Source organism: Lepisosteus platostomus, chromosome 9 (genome assembly GCF_059453375.1).
Source record: "Lepisosteus platostomus isolate fLepPlt1 chromosome 9, fLepPlt1.hap1, whole genome shotgun sequence".
In the NCBI taxonomy this organism is placed as follows: Eukaryota; Metazoa; Chordata; class Actinopteri; order Semionotiformes; family Lepisosteidae; genus Lepisosteus; species Lepisosteus platostomus.
Window position 1 is genome coordinate 18,198,054 of NC_142619.1, and position 22,894 is coordinate 18,220,947.

Genomic DNA, 22,894 nt, shown 5'->3' on the forward strand with positions numbered 1-22,894 from the left:
ATTCACCTGCATACCGGTTAAAAAAACACAAACAGCACCATCTAAACAAATTACACTGACATTATTTCAATGCTACGGTATGTCAGTGTGATTTGTTGCCAGTAATAACAATAGTTTCATAAATCGAACTTCACAACCACTTTTTGAAATAGAGGTAAAAACTACAGTAAATAAGGTGAAGTAATCTTGTTAAACTTGAAGCATTTTTAATATATAAGCAACAGTACAATCCTTGCAGAATTAAGTCAAATGCAAATAGTGTCGTCAGCCTCATTCAGAGTTCACTCGTTATCAGTCCACTGGGATTCTTTTGTACATGGAAATAATGCAGAATTACATTATGATTTGTAAAATAAGCTAGACATTGAAGTGAGGTATACAGTACATTTGATGAGTTCTGTCAAACCACGAGCATTATCAGCTTCAACTAATGAAAGTGTGGTAGGCTGAGTGGTACATAAATCGCATACTCTTATTTTGACTTGGGGGCACTGTACTGTATATAATTTCAGAAACAAACCGCCACTAATCCTTTTAATGCAAAATAAAGAAAGATATGGACCCCATCTTCCACTTCATAACAAGGTAACAGTGTAATAAAGTTAATACAGGAAGAATAGATTTACCTACATGCCAGACTTAGCTGTAGAGACCATATTACATATGTAAAAAATTAAATCTGTGTTGGATGCATTCTTCCACATTGACCTTGTCTTTCAGAGGTTTGGGGTAATATAAAACTAATATTAATTCCATCTATATGTTACAAAAAAAACAAACTATGAGAACAGTGTAGACAATAGCTGTTAATATGGAGACATACATTGGATCGACAAAATAATGGAAACACTAAGATACACTCTATACTGTATGAACTGTTGGGACACCCTTTGCCTTAGGAACAATTTCAGTCCTTCTTGGAATAATATAACTGTTAAACAAGTTTTGAACTGTTTCTAGAGGGATATTGGACCATTCATCAAGAAGGAAAGCCTCCAGTTCTTTGAGAGATGAAGGAGGTGGAAATCTACTCTAAGCTCAACTGTACATTCCAGAACTTCCATAAAGGTTCCATGATGTTTAAATCTGGTAACTGGGGAGACCGTTGGAGGTGTTTGACTTTGTCTTGGTGTTCATGAAACCAATCCATTTAGCAGTGTGTATGGGGGCATTATTATGTTGGAATATGGGGTAATTTGAAGAAATAATGTTTGCACCATAGAGTATACCTGTATGGCTAAAATAGCTTTGTCTTTCTCGGCTGTAAATCTACCATGCAAAGTAATAAGACCCAATGACTTCAATTAAATTACTGCCCAGACCATAACAGATCCAACACCATGTTTTACAGTCTTCCTTTGTCTGTCTCCAAACATAAACCCATCCAGATGCAGCAAAAAAGAATAAAAAAACAACTCATCAGGCTATAATACTATCTTCCACTGCTGAGAAGTCTAGGTTTTGTGCTCATATCAGTTTATGCATTGCTGCACATTGCCCTTGGTTATAAGTGGTTTCCAAATGGCAGCTTTATCATAAATATCAGCTTTGTAAAACACAAGGCATACAGTCCAGTTTTTGTTGAGACTGGGTGACATACCTGTAGGCGTAGATTCAGTTTGGTGGTATCTTTGAGGTCATTGGTTTTCAGCTACTATCCAGTTAATGCATCTCTCCCTGTCAATGAGCTTTAACTTGTGACCTCTGTTCCTCTTTCCTGCTGCTGTTTTCTCTTTATTGGCATATGCTGTTATAATAATATTGTAACGCATACGGCCTCCATTGCTTGTGAGAGCCGGCTTACCAGAGCGGTGACGTCACCGCCCTTCCCTGTGGATAGCAGGGACCGCAACTGCCAGGCGGACAGGAGATTTCCCTTTGGCTCAAGAGGCTGGGTCACTGTTGAGTGATGCTGGAGGCCTGGGTTTGAGTCCCCGATGGTGAGGTGCTGACCTGATGCAGCAGCAGTGAGGGCACCCACGTGAACCCCGAAGCGTTACAATATGATAAAAGTCAGGAAAAGGAGGAGAGGACAAAGATGTCAGCCCAGTATCATGGACATTGTTATTAGTTTCAACAATGTTCCCTTGGACACATTAAATGATTTTGCCATTTCTATAACTGACAAACCTGCAATTTGGGCACCACCTATCTGACCTCTAGCAAAATCTGTGTTGATTTTAAAATACCTTTTACAATGGAAATATACTGGCAATTAGTATTGCAATTCACATGAAACACAAGTGTGGAATCATTTTTAATTGTGATTTATTTACTTCAAAATTGTAGACCTTTTTTGTTAGGTGTTCCCATTATTTTGTCCACCCCCTGTACGTGAACCTTAAGTGCCTTGAATGTATTTCTATTTTTTTATTTCATACTTCTTAAATGCAACCTTTAATTGCATAATATTATTATAAATTCCTAATATTATTCATAACTTGTAAAATTTGAAAGGAAACACAAATATATCTAGTATATATATAATATACTAGTATATATAATATACTAAAAATATTGCAGTGTGAATAATGAAATGTCTTTAAGACACACCTTAAATATGAAATATCTTAATACACAGTCTTGGTGTTGTTGTGATTCACTTAGGCAGAATGAACTCTGAAATGAGAGGTGTGTCATCGATTTGGGCTTTGCTGCCAATGACAAGTGCACTTTGCAGATAGACATTCTGATCCTCCCTCAGAACTGGAGTCTCAAAGTGAATTCTGATCCATGGATCTCCTGCGGAATCAAGAATCACAACAGAAATCCCGTTAACAAGCTTCATTTCCAACAGTAACAAGATATTTTATTACTTGCTTTGGTGTTGTGGTAACTAAAAAAATTCAGGGATATGAGCAACAAGACTTTATCGTTTGTTACCAGAGTTCATTTTTATACCAAGAATAAAATGAATCTTAGAATAAAACAGTATGTACAAATCATTTTTCAGAAAGGCCCTCTGATCCTTGCCTTTGATGGCTCACTTTTCTTATTGACAGTTTCCGTTTTGTGTTCCTGTTAGTAGGCAGTTATGAAGACACATGTACGTTACACACTCATGACTAAAGTTGGTATGATATCACCAGGAGTATCCAATATTTTGTTCATTGTGTCAGTAGTGGTCCAACATAGTCTTATGTTGGAATTCATGATATACTGTGTCATTTGAGTTGGGTCAATGCTGGCCCAGTGGGTAAAAGATACCTAAAATATAGGTGATAAAAGATAAAATACAATGCAGAGGACAAATAATGTCCTTGAGATGTCATTGTAAGGAGGGAATTATTTTATAATACAGCAGTTTTTGTATAATCTGGAAAAATATGTTTCCACATTGTCAAATGTTAATTAAATGTATATCAGTAATGAAAAATACTTCATAAGGAGCCTTTGCTTTTTAAGTATTTGTAATAAAAAATAATTCTGCATTTGGCCTACCTTTCTTTACATGCTGACCCACAGACACCAGCAGCTCCGCTCCAACACTGTGATTGACTGGGTCTCCAGCCTTTGTTCGTCCTGCTCCTAAGGTATGTACAACTTCAGCCAGGATCATTGCATTTATTTCTGTGACTGTACCTGGAACGACACCCCAAGTTGCACGTGTTAAGACAGAAAAACCCTGGCTCTCTCATAATTGTTCTAATCACTGGGCGAGGTACACGCTAATTAACAGGAATTACAGTATAGATTTTGCCCCCTTTCAAATCTTCACCTGTCATGTTTTAGTTCCAGGGTTTTCTTCAGTTGCTGTATTAGTGCGACAGAGCATATAATTTACATTTCCACCGGTCGTGAGAGGAATTCAGAGGGTAAGTAAGTTAGTATAAATTGCTTGCATTGACAAAACATTTTCTCCTTTAATAGTTATTTTTAGACACCTCTCCTCTTTTGACAACACCTGCCTTGTTGTATCACTACCAACTCTGAATAAAATAACCTAATAGCACATTTTAATAACTTTTATTTAGTGTTTTATAGTTTACGTTTTAGAAAGTAATATGGTCTGATAAGTTGTCTTTTTCCCACATCTAGATGGGTTTATGCTTGGAAAAAGCCAAATGGAGCCTTCAACTCACTCTGCCTGTTCCCAGCTGTTAAACATTATGGTAGATCTATTATGGTATGGACAGCTATCCTGTAAGACTATTCTTAGTTATTTATTTTATAACTGCTAATTACTTGCTTTATCAGTGTGACCAGAAAGTAACTGGTGGGTTTAATTAAAGCGATAACTGCCAATTAATCATCTATTTTTTCTTTTAAATAGTTTTATTTATCAAGCTGAATCACTTAAGTAACAATGAAAAAGAAAGACAGAGATGTATTTGTAGTATTTGTAATTACATAGGTAAAAGATACATAGTTTTGCCTGTGTTACTTAATAACTGTTAATAGTTTTAAAACTGTGCCTTCACTTCTTCACTTCTTTGCAATGATGTTGCATTTTATTTAATTCTATATGATACATATGGTTCTTTTTGAACACTTGAACACTGGTGTGACCTAAGAGTCCAATACCGTGAAATGTAATGGGGATTTCTAAACATAAAAGAGACCTAAAGTAAATTTAGGGGCACAGAGCTGTTTGTTGTTTATGTTTCAAGAACAAGCCAATCATACATGGGGACAATTTGGAGGTCATGGTTTAAGGCCCAGGGGGGAAATTTGGCCCAGACACTGGGATAAATCCCTACTCTTATCGAGAAATGCCCAGGGGATCTTTAATGACCACTGAGCGCCAGGACCTCAGTTTAACAACTCATCCGAAAGACGGCGCCCACAACAGTATAGTATAGCATTAGGACCCACACAGACCACAGGGTGGGCACCCCCCACTGGTCCCACTAACACCACTTCTAGCAGCAACCATAGCTCCCCAGGGGGTCTCTCATCCAGGTACTGACCAGGCTCAACCCTGCTTAGCTTCAGTGGGTAGCCAGCTGAGAGCTGTGGGGTGATATGGCTGCTGGTGAAGGGGCATGTTATCTGGTAGTTTAAAATGGTGTAAAAACCATTTTTGCTTTTAGCTTTAATGCTCCTTTACAATTTGGAGGCCATTTTCTTATAATACAGCTATGAATGATGGGTTGGACACATTTCTGAGACTGCCTAAAGCAGTGATGACCTATGTGATTCAATGTCCAGCAAAGTCCTCTAATAGTTCTCTTGGCCACCAAACATCCAATAGCATATGGAAATATTGTTCCTCCATCTTGAGGTCTAAAATTGTCTGTCACCAGCTTAATCTGTTTGCAGGAAAGTTCTGTCTCTGGTTGACCGGTCCTACATCTCTCCCCTCCGATGCCTTGTAGTTGTTTTTAACAATCGAGATGTTAAATCAGAAAATATGCAGAACTGTGGATCTCTAGCCCTGCACTCCGCCATCTGTGACCTGAAGCAATAGCTGCTTATCATTTGGTAGCTTTGCATTAAATAACATTTAGTGACCTCTCCATACCCCGATTGTGCTAGATAACAGATAACTGTTAACAGATACTTTCATTGTCACCTCAGTATTTCCTATAAACATCTAATAATACCCCCCTGAGGGAGCAAAGAATCAGTAGATGACAAAGAGTTGTCCCCTAGACTCTAATCTAATCCTCAAGAACATGCACCTGTAAAGTCACTTTCTAGTGGCCAGTTAGCAACAGGTATAGCTATGAATGCTACCACATGAAATACACACCTCTGGACACAAGATACACACAAGAATGTCTATTACAATATGGAATGTTTTTTGGTAAGTTTTGGGTTAAATTAACATGTGATCAAGTGTATTATGCGTTATAGACAGATAGATACTTTACTGATCCCGTGAGGGAAATTGCAGTGCAACAGCAGCTTAACACAGACAACACAGACACAGTGTAACGAATGATACAATAATAATAATAATAATACAATACATACAATACAATCAGTAGAAGAGTTACTCGCAGTCCAGAACACACAAAGAACACAACAAAACCAGAACAGAACAGTACACAAAAAAGTCATATTGCACAATATGACTATAAATAAATATAAATGTATACAGCAAATTTGAGGTGCACAATAAGAAATCATTGAGAAAGAATTTTGAGAAATATTGCAGCTGCTTTAACAGAGGAACATAAGCATTAGAAAAAAAAGTGAAGAGCAAATTACCTTCGGTCTCCACCACAAGCTCTATTTGATTCTGAGCCCTCCTGATGAACTGGAAGTAATCCTGGTTTTCAGAGCACAAAGAAGCAGCTGTTTCAGATGGTACCCCTTGGGCCACCAGCATAGCCTGGAATATCCGCAAAGCCTCTCCGTTATCCAGATTGCTTGCAATGGTCTTCTTCCCAGAGTCCAGTGTGTCTGACTTCCCAACCATCCATAGCAGATACCCACCTGAGGGAAGGCAAGTGTACAGAATCCCCAGGAAAAACAGGGAAAACATACATGAAAAAAGATAAAAAATAACATTCAACAATGCACATGTTTCAAGTATAGACATTTCTGCTACGATGCGATAGTTGTGTTCTAGGAAAACAGCATATTATAGAAAATTACCTTATAGAAACCATTGTTTCAATGTGAATTAAAGGGACAGGGGGTATAGAGTTTGGATTCACAATGACAAACATAGTTTTTTCAATTATCTCATAGTCATGGAGTCATAAAAGTAGTTTGAATGTATTACTTCTGCATAATATGTTTTTTTTATTACTTTGAAAACAGCTAAAAAATGTATAAGGCACAACATGCATTAGTATTTATATTGCTGTGATGAATAATTCTGCAGTGAAGGAGGGTGAAACAACATTTTCATAAAAAAACAAATATATTTAACACAAATGTGTTAAAAAACTTTAAAAACGTTAACAATACACACCACTAAGCTCGGTTGTGTGAATCCTATCACGTGTTCTTCTGTTTCTCTAAGAAGACTTTATAACTTAAAGCACAACATGTTATGCCCTTGTAATGTAACAACATTTATGTTTCTGAAGAATGAAAATAAAAATAACTGAGATACACAACTTTGTTGCATATACAGAAAAAGACTGATGTGAATCAGCTTTCTTTGAAAGAACTGACACGTCAGACGCTGATGCGTGAAAGAATATGTCCAACCATTTGTACTCCAAGCATGTGACTAGTTCTACTTGAAACACATTAAAAGCCAACATGCACCTGTGCTATAGAAAAAGTGTTATAGCCAGTCTGAGTTATGTACATGTTATAGTACAAATGACTGTACTAGGAATGGCAAATAATGAAACCAGTCAGTCTGCAGTATGGCAATAGCATCATTATTGAGCATTGAGCAAGTACTGTATGACAAACATCATTGCTAAGATGTGTAATGGTTGTCAAGATCGTGGTGGCTTCAGTAACCCCTGTAAATCACCTTAATTCAATGTATTAAATTAGTCATTTCTAGCATTACAGTAAATGTTCAAAAGGTCTATATTTAATTCAGGTTCCATGTCACTCCTCACCCAGACACACGACAAGCTCTTTCAGGTCAGGTGGACCTCGACCTTTCAGGCACTCAAAGGCCTCGATCACCTCCAGGGAGTTTCCGATGCACCGTCCAATAGGATTGTCCATCCTGCTTAGCACAGCTCCTGTGTGAATCCCCAGAGTGTTCCCCACTGTCACCTACAGGAAAATCCATATTGTGCTTCTTGTATCTGTATTGATTTCATTCCATTTTCGTTATAAAAAAATGTGAGAACAAAATACAATGTTCGACACAGTTTAAAAGAAAGAAACTTTAAAGAATGTGAAAGATGGGTTTTCATTGACATTACCAGCAACTGTGCTAATGACCTGGCGCTGTTAATATCCTTATAGAGTGCTGCTTTTCCATATTTCACATCAAGAACCAGAGCAAACAATGACTCAGCTGCTTTCTTTGAAAGAATTGAACCTGTAACAAAACAAATTGTTACGGCACGGTAAGACTTATTTTACACCAAAACCAATTTCAGTGGAAACTGTTTTCTAATACAGTCCAATTGAATCACCCAATAGCTGTATCTTGTCCCCCCTACTGTGCATTTTGTACACTCACGATTGGAAGAGCAAACACTCTAATAGATGTGATAGATAAGATCTTCCCTCTTATCGCCTGTAACATTATTGTACAGCCTTCTCTGTTGGTAATGTTTGTATTAAACTGCTATAAATCAGTTTCCCCCATGTGACAATAAAGCTTGAATTAAGCAGTTACAAAGTGAAACTATAAATACCTTTAAAAGATTACAGGGTTGTAGTATGAAGATAGTTGGGTTCTGTGGCATCCACAAAATAATGCAGAGCTGTTATTTCTCCACAAGGATTATTTCATGAATGTTATTAATAAAAAGAAATGAATACAAAACTAATTTCAGTTTATATTTGGGGAGGGGCAGTTGTTGCTTTTGAAATAATTTAGTAAGCACTGTGAAAGGATAGCAGGTTAAGATAAGATGGAAGCTGCTAACTAAGATACATTCCTGTAGAACGCGGAAGACAAACTTTGGAATAATGATTTAAAGAACCAGGAAGTTGAGGTTTCAAGTGTTTGGCAACTGATCTCTGGAGAAAGTGTACTGAAGTGTAGGGGGACCTATAGATGTGAGTTTTGTGATTTTTTGGGGGTGAGAGTTTGAAAAGTGTTGAGAACAGTCTTGGACACTGGTAAGAAGCTTAGATGCCCAGTTAAATTTAAAGAAGGACTTAAGAAGAGCTCCTACGAACTTCTAGAGCTCCTTTCAACCCAGAGCCTTTTCAAGACACTTTAAAATAAATGTACATTTTATTTATTTTGTTTCAAAATTTAAAAAGTAGGGTGAACAAAAACACTATAAAACCACATATACTGCAAATGTGAAAGAAACAAATTAAAAACTGAAGGCCACTGAAAACAAGTACGTTTTGAGGTGAGATTTAAAAAGGCCGAGAATAGTATTCCAAAGATGAGGGGCTACCTCCGAAACAGCTCAGTTCTCTAACATACTGTACAATGTGAATTCCTTGGAAACTCGAAGGGTCTCGAACCAGGGGAAAGATGTAAATGAAGTTCTAGCTCGAAGCTCAAATAGCTTTTGTTTTTGTTGATTTGATTATTTCTCTGCACTGTAAAGAGGACTGTTTGTCAAGGAAGACCCGCTAAGGTAACGGGAGGATGGTCCCTATTGCGGTACCTAAGGAGTAAAACGAGAGGCGGAGTCCGAGTCGGGTTCCGAGGTCTGTGAGGAAAAAGGCAAGAGAGAAGGTACCCAAACCAGAGAAGGGCAAGGCTGGGGTCAAAGTCGAGTAGGCAGATCCAGAGGTCAGAAGGAGGATAACAACGAGTGGGTTTCCAAATCCGTGGGGCAAGACAGCAGGCGAGGTAGAGGTAGAGGTAGAGGTAGAGGTAGAGGTAGAGGTAGAGGTAGAGGTAGAGGTCCATGGTAGGTAACAAGGAATCAGAGGGCAAAGAGATACAAAGGCAATGCAGGTGAACTAAAGTACAACCAATACCAGGCAAAGAGCAGAGGGTTCAGAGGGGTTTAAGTACTGTGTGAAGAAGAAGGTGCGTTGATTGAGGAAGTGTCGTGGTTGGCTGATTTGCAGGGGCAGTGTCGTTTGGCAGAAGTGCTCAGGGCTGGGGTGTAATTAGTGCGGGTGCGTTTCCGTGTGAGAATGCGGTGAATAGAGGGCGTGACTGTTTTTTCTGCCTGACAGCAGCTTTCTTATCTGTTTTCCCTGAGACCATCTTATTTCCAGACTACATGGTGGCACCCCACCCCTTGGCATGATGCTGCATATACTTACTGTAGGTGTGCCTATTTAAGCAGAAAATAATGAGGACTAATTTGGCAGAAGTGAGTGTGTAACCTTCTACCCAGGAAAAAAACATAGAAAATACATTTTGTCATATGTCATAATATCATTTATGCTTTTAAAATGTGAATATTTGTTTAATATATTAAATGAGAATGTTCTGGTTTCCACTCACCTGCAATGAGTGGCAGACTGTCAACTGTGGAGGTGGCATCTCTCAGTGCATACAGCACCTTGTCAGCGGGCACAATGTTTTCTGTCTGCCCAACAATGCAGCATCCAACTTCATCTAATATCCTCTGCAGCTAAATAGACAACAAAGGCTAAATTAGCCCAATGCTGTACTTAATGGATCCTGTCACACACCCTTAACAGTCTAAGAGATGTGAATAATGGTCATGTATCAAAGTCTCTGCAATGTATCCAACACATCAGTGAATACTGTCCACCTCTATTGATGACATCTATAATGTTGATCATTATGTCACTGTAAACTCTACCCTGTTCAAGGGAGTGTCTTCTGCCCTACAATGACTGTATGAAAGACTGTGCGAAAGATTGGAATGCATGTTGTAAGCCTGCAAGCTGCAAAACCGTTCAAGGTAGTGTGAGAAAACCGCAGCGGGCTGTAATTGAAAGGAGATCAGATTTCAGCAAGGAGTGAGCCAAAGGAGGAGAAAAAGACTATTTTCTATCTTCATTACCCTCTACCAATTATGTGAAGACCATATTAGGAACTGGTAATGCTGATCTTAACAATGACCTGAATCATCTCATGCAGAGAGGTCATGTCATTGCTGTGGCAGTGAGACTATTACCCGAAATGCTCAAGCCTCCATCTTTTTTGTGTGGCAACAGTTGTCCATCCACATTTTCACATTCCAGTTGTGCTTTATGCTTTTTTGAGATGAAGGGACATTTTCTACTTCCCTCTACAAACGTTCAAGACCATTTCTTTGGCACTTATGGTTTCCTGACAAATTGTGACATGCCTATAATGATGCTTATATGTTATACAGTATATATAACATATATCTTCATACATCTGACCAGTTCACCTTAGTTCTACACTACATTGCCTCTCTGTCCAGTACAGTGGTTCTCAATCTTTGTCCTGGAGGGTCTATGGTCTCTTCTAAATTTCTCCAAGATTTCATTTTTTCTAATGTGGGTATGTTTTTTCATTTTTCATCTGGCTTTTAAGATGTTATATGGGGTATGTAACTGGTACTGTATCAGCCTTGTGCCAATTTCTGTGTTTCTAAAATCCTCTCATGAAGGTGTGGTAGCTGTACTGTAACAAAGTGGATTTGAGAAGAAGGGGAAACTCTTAGTTTGGCAGTGATTGATACATTAGGATTCACACCTGTCTCTGGTCGTCATAAATAAATTGCCTACTAAGAGTTTGTGGTCAGAAATAAGGGAGTTAACTGACATTGTTGAAAATATACTTCGGGGTAAAAAAAAAACAGAGAGAAGACTGAGAATGTCTTTTCTATCACATTAACCATTTTGTTACTGTTTGTGAAATCTTAGCAATATACTGTAAGTGTGAGTGCCTACATTTTCCATTCTGGTGATATCCATATGGGGTTTTCACACACAGCCAATTCAAAACAACCCTGGATACATTTTGAAAGCAATTGTAAATAATCACATTGTCTAAATAAGAAAGCACAAACAAGTGAATGGCTTCTGATAGATACTGTTTTTCTTTTACGCAGTTATGGACACAATTCCACCTACCTGTGCTGGTGTTTGGTGAATGTTAAAACCAGGGAGAGACTCGAGCTTGTCCAGAGTTCCTCCAGTATGGGCTAGGCCTCGCCCACTGATCATGGGTACCTGCCCCATGTTGACAAAGAATCACAGTTTAGCTCAAAGAGAATTTCTATGGGAAGAGACGCTTCATATGGGAACACTGCATCTTGACATGACAGGGCTTGAAAAATACTTTTTCAATGAATTTACACTCCATGTTGATTTGTTTCTTGGAACAACAAGAATCCACACATTAATACATCTAATTGTATTGTGTAATAATAGGGCCTTGTGGGAGGATCTGTAATCTGTGGATTCCAGTATGAGTGGTATGTAATAACTATGTAATGGTTAATGTCTTTTATGTAATGTTATACTTTTAGTGTAATGTATATTTGTGCTGTTTGTATGTTTTTGTAGGTCTTTGTGTGAGTAAAACATTTGATTGGAAGCAAAAAAAAAATTCTGAGAAATCAGACAAAGTTTATAGGAAGGTACTCATATCGGGATCACAATTTATTTATCACAGGGTAAAGATCTGAATCTCCGAATCTCCTCTGTACGTAATGGAAAACGTACAGTCGGGCACACAACACTTACAGTATTTACCCATTTAGGTCAGGTTTCTATGATACCCAACAGCTATCAGATAGTACTTTTTGATCTTTATGTGGCTCCAGTGTCTTGTGTGAAATCATTTTATTGTGGCATGTTTCAATAGAATTATTTCCCCCAATTCCACTGGCTATGAAGAGGGTATTAACTTCTTATTTGCACCATAGGAATGTGGAGAGCCACTTTATATTAACCAATTAATAAAATACTTATTCAAAAGTAATAAATGATTACTAGAAGTATCTGTGCTGTGATTTAATTAATAATGTTGTTCACATTTTTGTTCCAAAACTCACAAGCTTGCAGTTACTTAAAAAGTTACTTAATACACTTAAAAATCACATTCAAATAATGGAAAAGAACATTCTTTTGGGCGTACTGAATAATAAAACCAAGAAAGTCCTCCATACTGGACATCAGCAGGTATGGAGTTTTAACAGGGCACATTACCACCTACACAGCCCATAATGCCTAAAATAGCCTAGAAGTAAGTTCTTATTTAGGTGTAAATAATTGAGGTGTAATTACAGTAGTAATAGGGTTTACAGTATCTATTCCTTTATGTAGTCTCTTGAAAATCTTGCATCTAGATTGGCAACAAATGACATGATTTCTCCCGAGTGAACAGCAGAGATCACTACAGACAACAGTTGAAATGCTGTTTCCACACTTATGGGTCTCCTTACCTTACAGCCACAGGCTGCCAATGCAGGCACCAAGGGCAGGCTAACCTTGTCTCCCACACCTCCAGTAGAGTGCTTGTCCACCACTAGGTTCCGCCATTCGGCAGGCCACTGAAGCACCTGTCCAGAGTGGGTCATCTCCCGAGTCAGAGCCATGGTCTCCTCATGCGTCATGCCCTTTTGCCATATTGCCATCAGCATGGCACCTAACAACACCCGTGACAATAGCTCATTAGGGTGTATTTTCCACTCCATTGTGGGGACGTCTCCCTCTGGTCAGACATCAACCACTGGCAGCAGACGACTAGTGAACGATGTATTGTAAATCAGAGAATTCCTGAATTCAGCTCAAACAAAATTAAAAAAATGGACACGGAACTACAGATCACAGGTCCTGGATGACAGGCCTACTGCACACTGGTATTAATTTAAAAGCAAGAATAAAGTTACAAAGAAAAGTGGAAAACCATGAAGTGGAGGCTTGTTGTTCGTCTTTTTCTGATGTGTAAGCAAGGGATCAGTTTCTATCTTATGTGATGAACAAGACAGAAAGAGGAGGAAGTGACCAACCGAACATGGAACCCATAGAGCTTGTATAGATCTGCCCAGCTATTGATGGAGAGGACTATTGGAGAAAAGGGTAGTGAGAGCAAGGGGTTTTGGATGGAGTTTAATGGCACTGTGAATAAAGAGCACAGTTTTTTTGTTTACCAAATTGCTGTCTGTGTGTCTGTTTCCCTGAGAGCTGCCTATTAGAAATTGCTAAACCACTATGTCCTCAGTGGTGTCACACTGTCCATCTTCAGCTCCAAATCTCTCCCTACACCCCCCTTCCGCTCTCTGCTCTTCCTCTTCTGCAAGAATTTCTGTTTCCACACTCCACCCTCCCACTCCTGGAACCTGGCCATTCTCCACCCTTGCTCCTCATTGACAAAAAGTATTACAATCTGACAATGTCATGTACTGAATACTCTTTTCCACTGTAAATACACAAATGGAATACATCCTGCGCCACCATGACTGTTTGGTATCCAATCTATCTGCATTCTTTTTTAAAAAGTAACTAGAACAACACATGCATTGCACATCCAGCTTTGCTCTAACCTTATTTTGCTAGCTGTGTTGTTGCACATGCACGATTTGCCAAATGCAAATTTTAGATGTGGATTGCAAACCACCCAAGAGATGGGTGTGTGTTAAGCAATAAATATGTAAATAAAATAAATGGATAAGAGCGGCACAGTGGTGCAGGTGTTAGCATTGTTGCTTCACAGTGATGGGGACCTGGTTTCATCTCCGTACCTGGGGTGCTATCTGTGTGGAATTTGTATGTTCTCCTCATGTTTGCATGAGTTTGATCCAGGTGCTTTGGATTCTTCCTACGGTCCAAAGACATACTGGTAGATTAACTGGCTTTTAGGAAAATAGGTTGTGAGTGTGTGCATGTTGGTGTCTGTGTGTGCCCTGCAATTGACTGGCATCCTGTTCATGGTGTGTCTCGCCTTCTGCCTCTTGCTTGCTGGGATAGGCTCTGGCTCCCCTGCAACCCTGAATAGTAAGAAGCCATGAGAAAGTGGAAGTACTGTATGATAAATGAGTAAGGTATTATTTCAGATGCTGTATATATCTGATGCTTGCTTAATAGTGGCAAATGTATCTGCATGGGTGAAATACAAATCATCAGTGCGAAATACTGTACATAGTAAACAACAAGCAGAAGTGCACTGTAAATTAGCTGATACAAAAGACATACACTCTTTAGAGAGACATCATACTCTTTACAAACTAAAGCGTGCATTGGATAGCGTTTTAATTATCAGCGTTATAAATGTATTTGCCTAGTATGTTCCAAACTCAGTATAACATTTCCTGATGGGTTGTGATCAGTTATGTTCTGTAAATGATTATGTAAGTACTGTGCACCTGTCCCTGGTTTCCCTTGTTATTATTTAAAGCTTGGCGCTCCTGCTATTCTGCATTGGAAGACGGACACCCGGAAGCCCGACTACCAGGGGGTCCAGGAGAGACCCGACGGCATAGGCTTCATCACAGCATCCTGACCTGCTGAGTCCGGGGCTCGGAGCGCCTGGCCTCATTACTGTTTTTATCCTCCTGGTTCCCTGTCCCTGTTCCGGTTCCTGTTCCCATTCCGGTTTTAATCTTGTCTGTCTCAGATTGGATCTCCTGGCTCCACGACTGCGCCCCGGTTTCCCCTTTGGACTACCTTAGGACTTGTTTGCCTGTGCCACGCCCCCTGAGCACGAGATCGCAGCCGTCATGCCCCCCTGTCTGTCATCCCCTCCTCCTCCTGCTGTGTTTCCCTTGAAGTCTTATTCCAGTCACTTCAGGATTATATCGTCTGCATAGGGTCCAGAATACGCACTACTCAGGAGTCAGGACCGGCTCCCGTGACTCAGTGCTCTTTAAAAAAATGAAAGCTTCAACTCTGACACAGTAGGAGCTAGTTTGATGCTTTCTCTTCAATTACAATCCACGGTCACTTGTCTGTCTGATATTAAAGCCAGGAAGTGCTTAAGACTCCACCTGTGCCATCTAGTCTCCCATCTCACATCAATAAGGAGAAAGCATGCTTCTATACTGACCAGTTGGCCAAACTCCATCTGGCACCCCTATCAGCCCTGGTCCAGCTTGTCCACCCTGATCCTCTACAGAACATTGTCACGGAAGCCAGAGGAAGACCGGCAGAACAGGAAGATCCTATGTATAGCGGCAGGAAAGGCGCAAACAAAGTGTAACGCTGCTCTGTAGAGGTGAAAAGGATCCGATGCAGATGCAGGAGTCGCAGGGAGGTAAGTAAACGTTCCGAGCAAATCCAGGAGCTGAGTCGTAGTCCGAAGGCGAAGGTAAGTCGAGATCCGGTAAAGGCACTGGTGGCGAACAATCCAAAACGTGAGACAGAATCGTAGTCGAAAAGAGAGCTACAGGGTCAATTCCAAAACAGGCAATGATAGCAAACAATCCAAGGGGCGAGACGAGATCCGAAGTCCGAAGGCAAAAGGTGCAGGCAGAATTCCAGGAAGGCAAAAGAGGGGTAATAACGCTAGGCTGAGCAACAAGTAGAGAACTCAATACCGAGCAACGGGAATCAGGTACGAATGGTATAAATAACCCGGCGTGCCGCACGGTAGAGCAATTGCAGGTGTGTTAACTCGTGCGGCGGCGCTTGTTAGTAGTAATCCGCTGCTGGTGCTGATTGGCTCGCTTACGTGTTAATATCAGCTGGCTGGTGGTCGTGACAGTACCCCCCCCTTCACGGGCGGCTCCCGACGCCCGAGACGGCCGATTAGGATAGTCCCTGTGAAAGTCACTGATTAGTGTAGGGTCCAAAATATCCTTCTCTGGAACCCAAGATCTCTCCTCGGCACCAAAACCCTCCCAGTCGACTAAATACTGAAGGGTACCACGGTTCCATCTGGAGTCAATGATCTTGTGGACCGTATAAGCCGGGTGCCCCTGAATGCGACGAGGAGGTGGCGGGCGATGTTGGGGAGCCGCAAGGGGCGAGCGGTAAACAGGTAGGGGGGAGAGCAAGGCGGAAGGTAACCGGGGTGATCCGGGAACGAATCCGGAAGGGACCAATATATCTAGGCCCAAGCTTTTTGGAAGGCTGATGTATAGGTAGGTTCCGTGTAGATAACCAAACAAACTGTCCTTTCCGAAAACGAGGGGCTGGTCTGCGGTGTCGGTTGGCGAATTTGGCGTGGCGCTGGGTTGACTTAATAAGAGCTGTCCTCGCCATTTTCCAGGTCCTTCGCAGTTTGGCAATATATTGTTGCACGGATGGCACTGCCGTGAGTGGAGGTGTGACAGGGATGAGAGTGGGCTGATAACCTAAAGAACAAAGGAAGGGAGAGAGACCTGTGGAGGAGGAGGTAAGAGAATTGTGGGCATATTCCACCTAGGGAAGTAGTGATGACCAATCATCCTGGGAGCTGGAGGTGAAGGCTCTCAAAAAGGTCAGGAGGCTTTGATTGGTCCTTTCCACCTGACCATTGGCCTCAGTATGATAACCAGAAGTCAAAGATACATGAGTCCCTAGAGTTTGACAGAAAGCCTTCCAAAAGGCCGAGATAAATTGAGGTCCCCTGTCCGAGACAACGTCATCAGGCAAACCATGTATCCTAAAGACCTGTTGTACAAACAAAGATGCCATTTCCTGGGCTGTGGGCAATGCTGGGAGGGGGACAAAATGGGCTGCTTTGGAAAAACGATCGGAGACCACCATGATTACCATATGACCCTGACTGTTAGGAAGGTCCGTAATGAAGTCAACAGCTATGTGGGACCAAGGGCGGTGTGGGATTGGAAGGGGGTGAAGGAGGCCAGCCTTCCTAGAGCGCGGAGTCTTGCTCCTGGCACAGACCGGGCAAGCCCGGACGTACTCTGCTGCATCAGATCGCATGGAAGGCCACCAAAAGTCCCTGGTGAGGAGGTCCAGAGTGCGTCTGCATCCCGGGTGGCCGGCAAACCGGGAATCATGTCCCCACTGCAAAACCGCAGAACGTAAGTTGTTCGGGACGAAAAGCTTATCCGGGGGGCAGCACAGAGGAACTGTAGTTCCGTTGAGGGCACGCCTGACCTGATCTTCAATGGAGCAATGAATCGCTGCCACAATTCTGTTAGGAGAGATGATTGGTTCAGGTGTGTCGTCCAGGTCTGGGGGGTCATGGAGCCGAGAGAGTGCATCAGCCCTCCCATTCTTGGAGCCAGGAGTGTAAGTGATAACAAAATTGAAATGAGAAAAGAAAAGTGACCAACGGGCCTGACGCGAGTTGAGGCGCTTGGCAGATTGAATATAGGACAGGTTCTTATGGTCCGTGATAATGACAAAGGGGTGCTGAGCCCCCTCCAGCCAGTGTCTCCATTCCTCGAGGGCCAGCTTGATAGCTAGGAGTTCCCGATTGCCCACATCATAGTTAACCTCAGCAGGAGAGAGCTTCTTGGAAAAGAAAGCACATGGATGAGGGAGGCGATCCTCTTCGAGGCGCTGGGAGAGGACTGCACCAACCCCATGGGCAGAGGCGTCAACTTCAACAATGAAAGGCCGGGAGGGATCCGGATGCCGTAGGAGAGGAGCGGAGCTGAAGAGACGTTTCAAGCGCAGGAATGCCTGGTTAGCCTCCGGATTCCATTTACCCCGACTAGGACGGTTGCGGGTCAGAGCCGTAATGGGCGCCACAACAGAGCTAAAGTTCCGGATGAATCGCCTGTAGAAGTTGGCAAAACCTAGAAAGCGTTGGATTTGCTTCAAATTACGTGGCACAGGCCAATCATTGATAGCTGCCACCTTGGCTGAGTCCATCTCGACTCCAAGAGGAGAAATAATGTAGCCCAGAAAGTGAATCTTAGAAGCATGAAAAATGCATTTCTCAAGCTTGGCGTAGAGCTGGTTGTCGATGAGTCTGGACAAGACCTCCTGGACGTGATGGACATGTTCCTGAGGGTCGGTGGAAAAAATGAGGATGTCATCCAAGTATACCAAGATAAATTTTCCAATAATGTCCCTAAAGATGTCATTTATGAAGGATTGGAAGACTGCCGGGGCATCAGCGAGTCCAAAAGGCATCACCTGATATTCATAGTGGCTGTGCGTGGTCATAAAGGCCGTCTTCCACTCATCCCCTTCACGGATCCTGATTAAATTATAAGCCCCCCGTAGATCTAGTTTTGAGAAAATGGAGGCTCCACGTAGGGACTCCAGAGCGGCTGGGATTAAAGGGAAGGGGTAGGGATGTTTGACTGTAATGGAGTTCAGGCCTCTGTAATCAATACACGGCCTCAAGGAGCCGTCCTTCTTCCCTATGAAGAAGAACCCAGCACAGGCTGGGGACAAGGAGGGACGAATAAAACCAGAATTCAGGGCCTCCTTGATATAATCCTGCAGGGCTTCATTCTCTGTCTGAGTGAACGGGTAGATCCGTCCTTTGGGTGGGAGTGCTCCTGGAAGCAAATCTATTGCACAGTCATAGGTGCGGTGAGGGGGGAGCGATAGAGCTTTCTGTTTGTCAAAGGCTTGCTTCAAATGTGCATATTGGGGGGGAATAATAGAGTGTTCTTCCAAGAGGTTTACTGAAGCAGCAACCTTGAGTGGAGGACGACAACAGTTGTCACGACAGGCATGGCTCCAGGCAATGATCTCATTCTTGGCCCAGGAGATGTGGGGATCATGCTTTTTGAGCCAGGGAAGGCCCAGGATCACAGGGTAAGCAGGGGAGTCCAGGAGAAGGAGTGAAATGTCCTCCACGTGAGTGGCACCAACAGTAAGGGATAGGGGAATGGTCTGCCAGGAAATACGTCCAGGAGCGATCGGTGACCCATCCAACGTTTGAATGCAGATAGGGGGTGAAAGCGGAGCAAGAGGAATATCCCACTTCTTAGCAAAAGAGGCATCCATTAAATTCCCAGCTGCCCCTGAATCCACCAAAACCGAAAGGGGAAGGTGCGTGTCCATCCAGGAAATCTCAGCTGGGAATAAAGGCCCTGAAGAGGATTGTGAAAAAACAGCACTACTGACACTAACCGTAGGCAGTGGGGGAGCTCGAGGTGGATGTGGGGGTCTCAAAGGACAAGTAGCGAGCAGGTGACCAGACGCAGAGCAGTACAGACACAGCCCCTCCTGACGGCGCCTTTCCTTTTCCTCCAAGGACAGGGGTGCATGTGGCAGGGTGGGCGCCACAAGGGGAGGACCCATGGGGCGCACAGGTCTGCTTCCTGGGTGTCTCTCCGCTCTCCGCAGCCGAATGCGAGTGTCCAATTCAACTACCGCAGCGATAGCCGCCTCTAGAGACCAGGTTGGTAAGGACATGAGCACCAGGTGGTCCTTTAGATCCTCCGAGAGACCCTTAGCGAAGAGGCAAACCAAAGCTTCCGGGTTCCAGGCAGACTCCGTGGCGAGGGCTTGGAATTCAGCCACATAATCTTGCAGTGGTCTGTCGCCCTGGCGAAGAGAGGAAAGCCGAAGGCAAGTCAAATCCGGGTTGCTTTGAGAAAAACGCGCCTGGAGACGGTCAGCAAAAAGCTGAAAGTCAGAGAACAGCTGATCTCCTCTAGCAAGCAATACTGCAGCCCAATCCAATGCTTTGCCTGTGAGCAAGGAAAGTGCGAATCCGATCCTCTGTCGAGAAGTAGAAAAACGCTCAGGCTGCAGCTGAAAAGCCAGGGAGCACTGGGCAATAAAGCCCCTGCAGCCTGCAGGATTGCCGTCATACTTCTCCGGGAGTACAAATGGTAAAGTTGAGGGAGTGGTGGGCGGGGCCGCGGTGGTTGGAGCAGGTGTTTGTAAAAAAGGCGTTGTAGGAATCCGTGCGGGAGCCGGCGAAACAGGGGAAGAAAAAAGCCAGGCGACTTGGTTAGTGAGCAGTTGGAGAGAAGATTGAAGCTGGGCGATGGTTTGGGATTGCTGCGGGAGAAGGGAACGAAGGGTCTGTGCGTCTGCGGGATCCATAAGCTGGCTCGGTATTCTGTAACGCTGCTCTGTAGAGGTGAAAAGGATCCGATGCAGATGCAGGAGTCGCAGGGAGGTAAGTAAACGTTCCGAGCAAATCCAGGAGCTGAGTCGTAGTCCGAAGGCGAAGGTAAGTCGAGATCCGGTAAAGGCACTGGTGGCGAACAATCCAAAACGTGAGACAGAATCGTAGTCGAAAAGAGAGCTACAGGGTCAATTCCAAAACAGGCAATGATAGCAAACAATCCAAGGGGCTAGACGAGATCCGAAGTCCGAAGGCAAAAGGTGCAGGCAGAATTCCAGGAAGGCAAAAGAGGGGTAATAACGCTAGGCTGAGCAACAAGTAGAGAACTCAATACCGAGCAACGGGAATCAGGTACGAATGGTATAAATAACCCGGCGTGCCGCACGGTAGAGAAATTGCAGGTGTGTTAACTCGTGCGGCGGCGCTTGTTAGTAGTAATCCGCTGCTGGTGCTGATTGGCTCGCTTACGTGTTGATCTCAGCTGGCTGGTGGTCGTGACACAAAGGGGTTTGCTCCGGGCTCGAGGTATCAGGTGGAGTTAGGGAAAAGAGATGAGAGCCCTCAGGCACCGGACGTGGGGCGACCTGGTGAGGCAAGTCTCATGACATCTGATCCCAATGCCGTGCCAGGGGGATAGGGAGATCCGGAAATATATAGCCCCAGACAACAAGACACACCGGGTGACACACATTACAATCCCATTGAGCCTGGCAAAATACCTAACAGCCACTTCTCCATCATTTCAGCACGCATCTGTTATCCTACACTCACAGAGCCTTACAGGCTGTAAGTCAGCTAGTTTCATTACAAAACTGAGACCTCCTAATTCCTAATTCTATGGAATCAAATTCCAATTCGGTGTGAATTCCACTGCATGACTTAATATTCTTGATAATTCTGTAGTTAAGCATACTGTAACTCACATTTACTTCACAGTGAAGGTTAGTTACATCCAAGAACTACTTGTCTGGTTCATGAACGCTTCTTACATTCTTTTGGTGGGGTTGGTATTGCATCATTGGCTTTGACAGCTGTTTTGGAGACAGACGGCTGACTCGGTCAGCGCTTTTTCGATGCTGTTTCTATCTCCACCCTTGCTCCCATTCAGTTTGAAACATAGGTCCAAAACATTCCTCCTAGAGTGACTATGTGGTTACCAGTAACCTGTTGCTGCAGGTTGCCCTCATGTGTGCCACGGTATAACACAGACTTCCTGATCTCCCATTGCATTTATCAGTGGATACTTTGTATGACCATATTTCACTAGAACTTAAACGAGATGTTTAAGTTTCAATTCATAAGGCACTAACTGAATGGAGGCGCGTAGAAATCATTTAAGATATAATAAATATTCAGGTTATATCAGTACTTTGTAAAAGACCACAGATATTTTGTCAAAAGGCTGTCAGAATTGCTACACCTTGAATACTCTGTATTCTTTATTATTTTCTACAGGAACAGAATTTAGATATCATAGTGAGAGCAGCACCTGACCACAAAACGTAGAACTGTCCGCAAAAGACTGCTGTCGAGACTGCTCCAGATTTACCACAACAAAACTTCGCTAGGCTTGTGGGATGTTGACCTTATGAACATATAATGAATCTGTGTATCACCGTATAGTTTAGTGGAATAGTAAGAGCTAGCAAATCATAGAAAATCACATTAAAGCAGGAAAGCAGGTTAACATTTACCACATCAGATTTGAGCAGCACACCGTACAACACAATAATAACTTTTGAGTCTGCACTCTCAGAACGTTCATTAATGCTAGTAAAAGACGACAAGTACCTATCTGGCTTTCCTGTATAGTGCGGTCAGTGACAGAGCGCACAAACATGCGTATCTCCTCGTTGCTCAGTTTTTCCCCGTCCCTCTTCTTCTTGATAATCTCGGGAATATTCACTTCAGGCATCGTGACGATATGAACAAAATTACTTAAAGAAGAATACAAAAAAACAACAAAACAATATTATTTAACGACAATCCACATAGAGATGGTAACTTTGTCCGTGGTGGAGGTAATCCTGTATATTTCTTTAAATTAATTTATTTCCTGCGCAATTTATTGTTCCCAGTAAAACGTTGAGAATTTTTTTTTTCAGAGGGCAATTGAGGACTCTGTTCCCGAGAGCGAACTTGTTGAAATGCCTTCCCCACCCTCGGAATGGGCGCACTGTCCTTGGCAAAGTTGTAGTGTTCGGAGGTTGCAACACTTTTTTACTTTTCCACCCCTCAGAACCTGCGTGCGCATTACGTACCCTGTATAAATAAAAAAACAACAACGTAAATTTCGTCCACATTACCAACCACTATAGTGAAAATCAGGAACGGTGATGGAAGCTTGTGATGGGAGTTTTCGGGTCTTGATAAGTGAATAGTGTGAAATAATTCAGTTTGCCCCCTGTACTGTACATCAGAGTTGTTTTGACAGCTGTAGCTGTTGTGAAAGATTACTGCGGAGTCCTGTAATTCAAAACTAGCATGTTATTCGTATACTGAACGAATATCAAAGGTTAGTCATACAGTACGCCCAGCTAGCTTCGTCCTCAG

The 22,894-nt window shown here is 42.6% G+C and overlaps 1 protein-coding gene across 3 annotated transcripts; it reads right to left on the reverse strand.

Annotated features, from left to right (window-relative positions):
- Positions 1-186: 186 nt before the first annotated feature.
- On the reverse strand, positions 187-22,789 carry tymp (thymidine phosphorylase). 3 transcript variants are annotated; one of them, XM_088647085.1, is made up of 10 exons: positions 22,652-22,789; positions 22,133-22,278; positions 12,855-13,057; positions 11,539-11,637; positions 9,968-10,097; positions 7,794-7,912; positions 7,479-7,641; positions 6,157-6,384; positions 3,442-3,582; positions 187-2,742 (listed from the first exon to the last, which is right to left on the reverse strand). In XM_088647085.1, exons 2-10 carry the CDS (start codon positions 22,254-22,256, stop codon positions 2,600-2,602), a joined length of 1,350 nt encoding a protein of 449 aa, XP_088503211.1. In that variant the 5' UTR covers positions 22,257-22,278; positions 22,652-22,789; the 3' UTR covers positions 187-2,599. The 3 variants fall into 3 exon arrangements, with proteins under 3 accessions (XP_088503211.1, XP_088503212.1, XP_088503214.1); XM_088647086.1 differs by having other exon boundaries at positions 22,648-22,728; XM_088647088.1 differs by lacking the exon at positions 22,652-22,789 and having other exon boundaries at positions 187-1,953; positions 2,554-2,742; positions 22,133-22,549.
- Between the last annotated feature and the right edge of the window lie 105 nt (positions 22,790-22,894).

Coding starts and splice junctions, on each gene's coding strand:
- tymp (XM_088647085.1), bottom strand. CDS start 22,256: ATGCCTGAAGTGAATATTCCCGAGATTATCAAGAAGAAGAGGGACGGG. Junction 7,913..9,967: donor CAGTCTGCCACTCATTGCAG/GTGAGTGGAAAC, acceptor GTTTTGTTACAG/GTTCAATTCTTTCAAAGAAA. Junction 7,642..7,793: donor GGTCATTAGCACAGTTGCTG/GTAATGTCAATG, acceptor ATTTTCCTGTAG/GTGACAGTGGGGAACACTCT.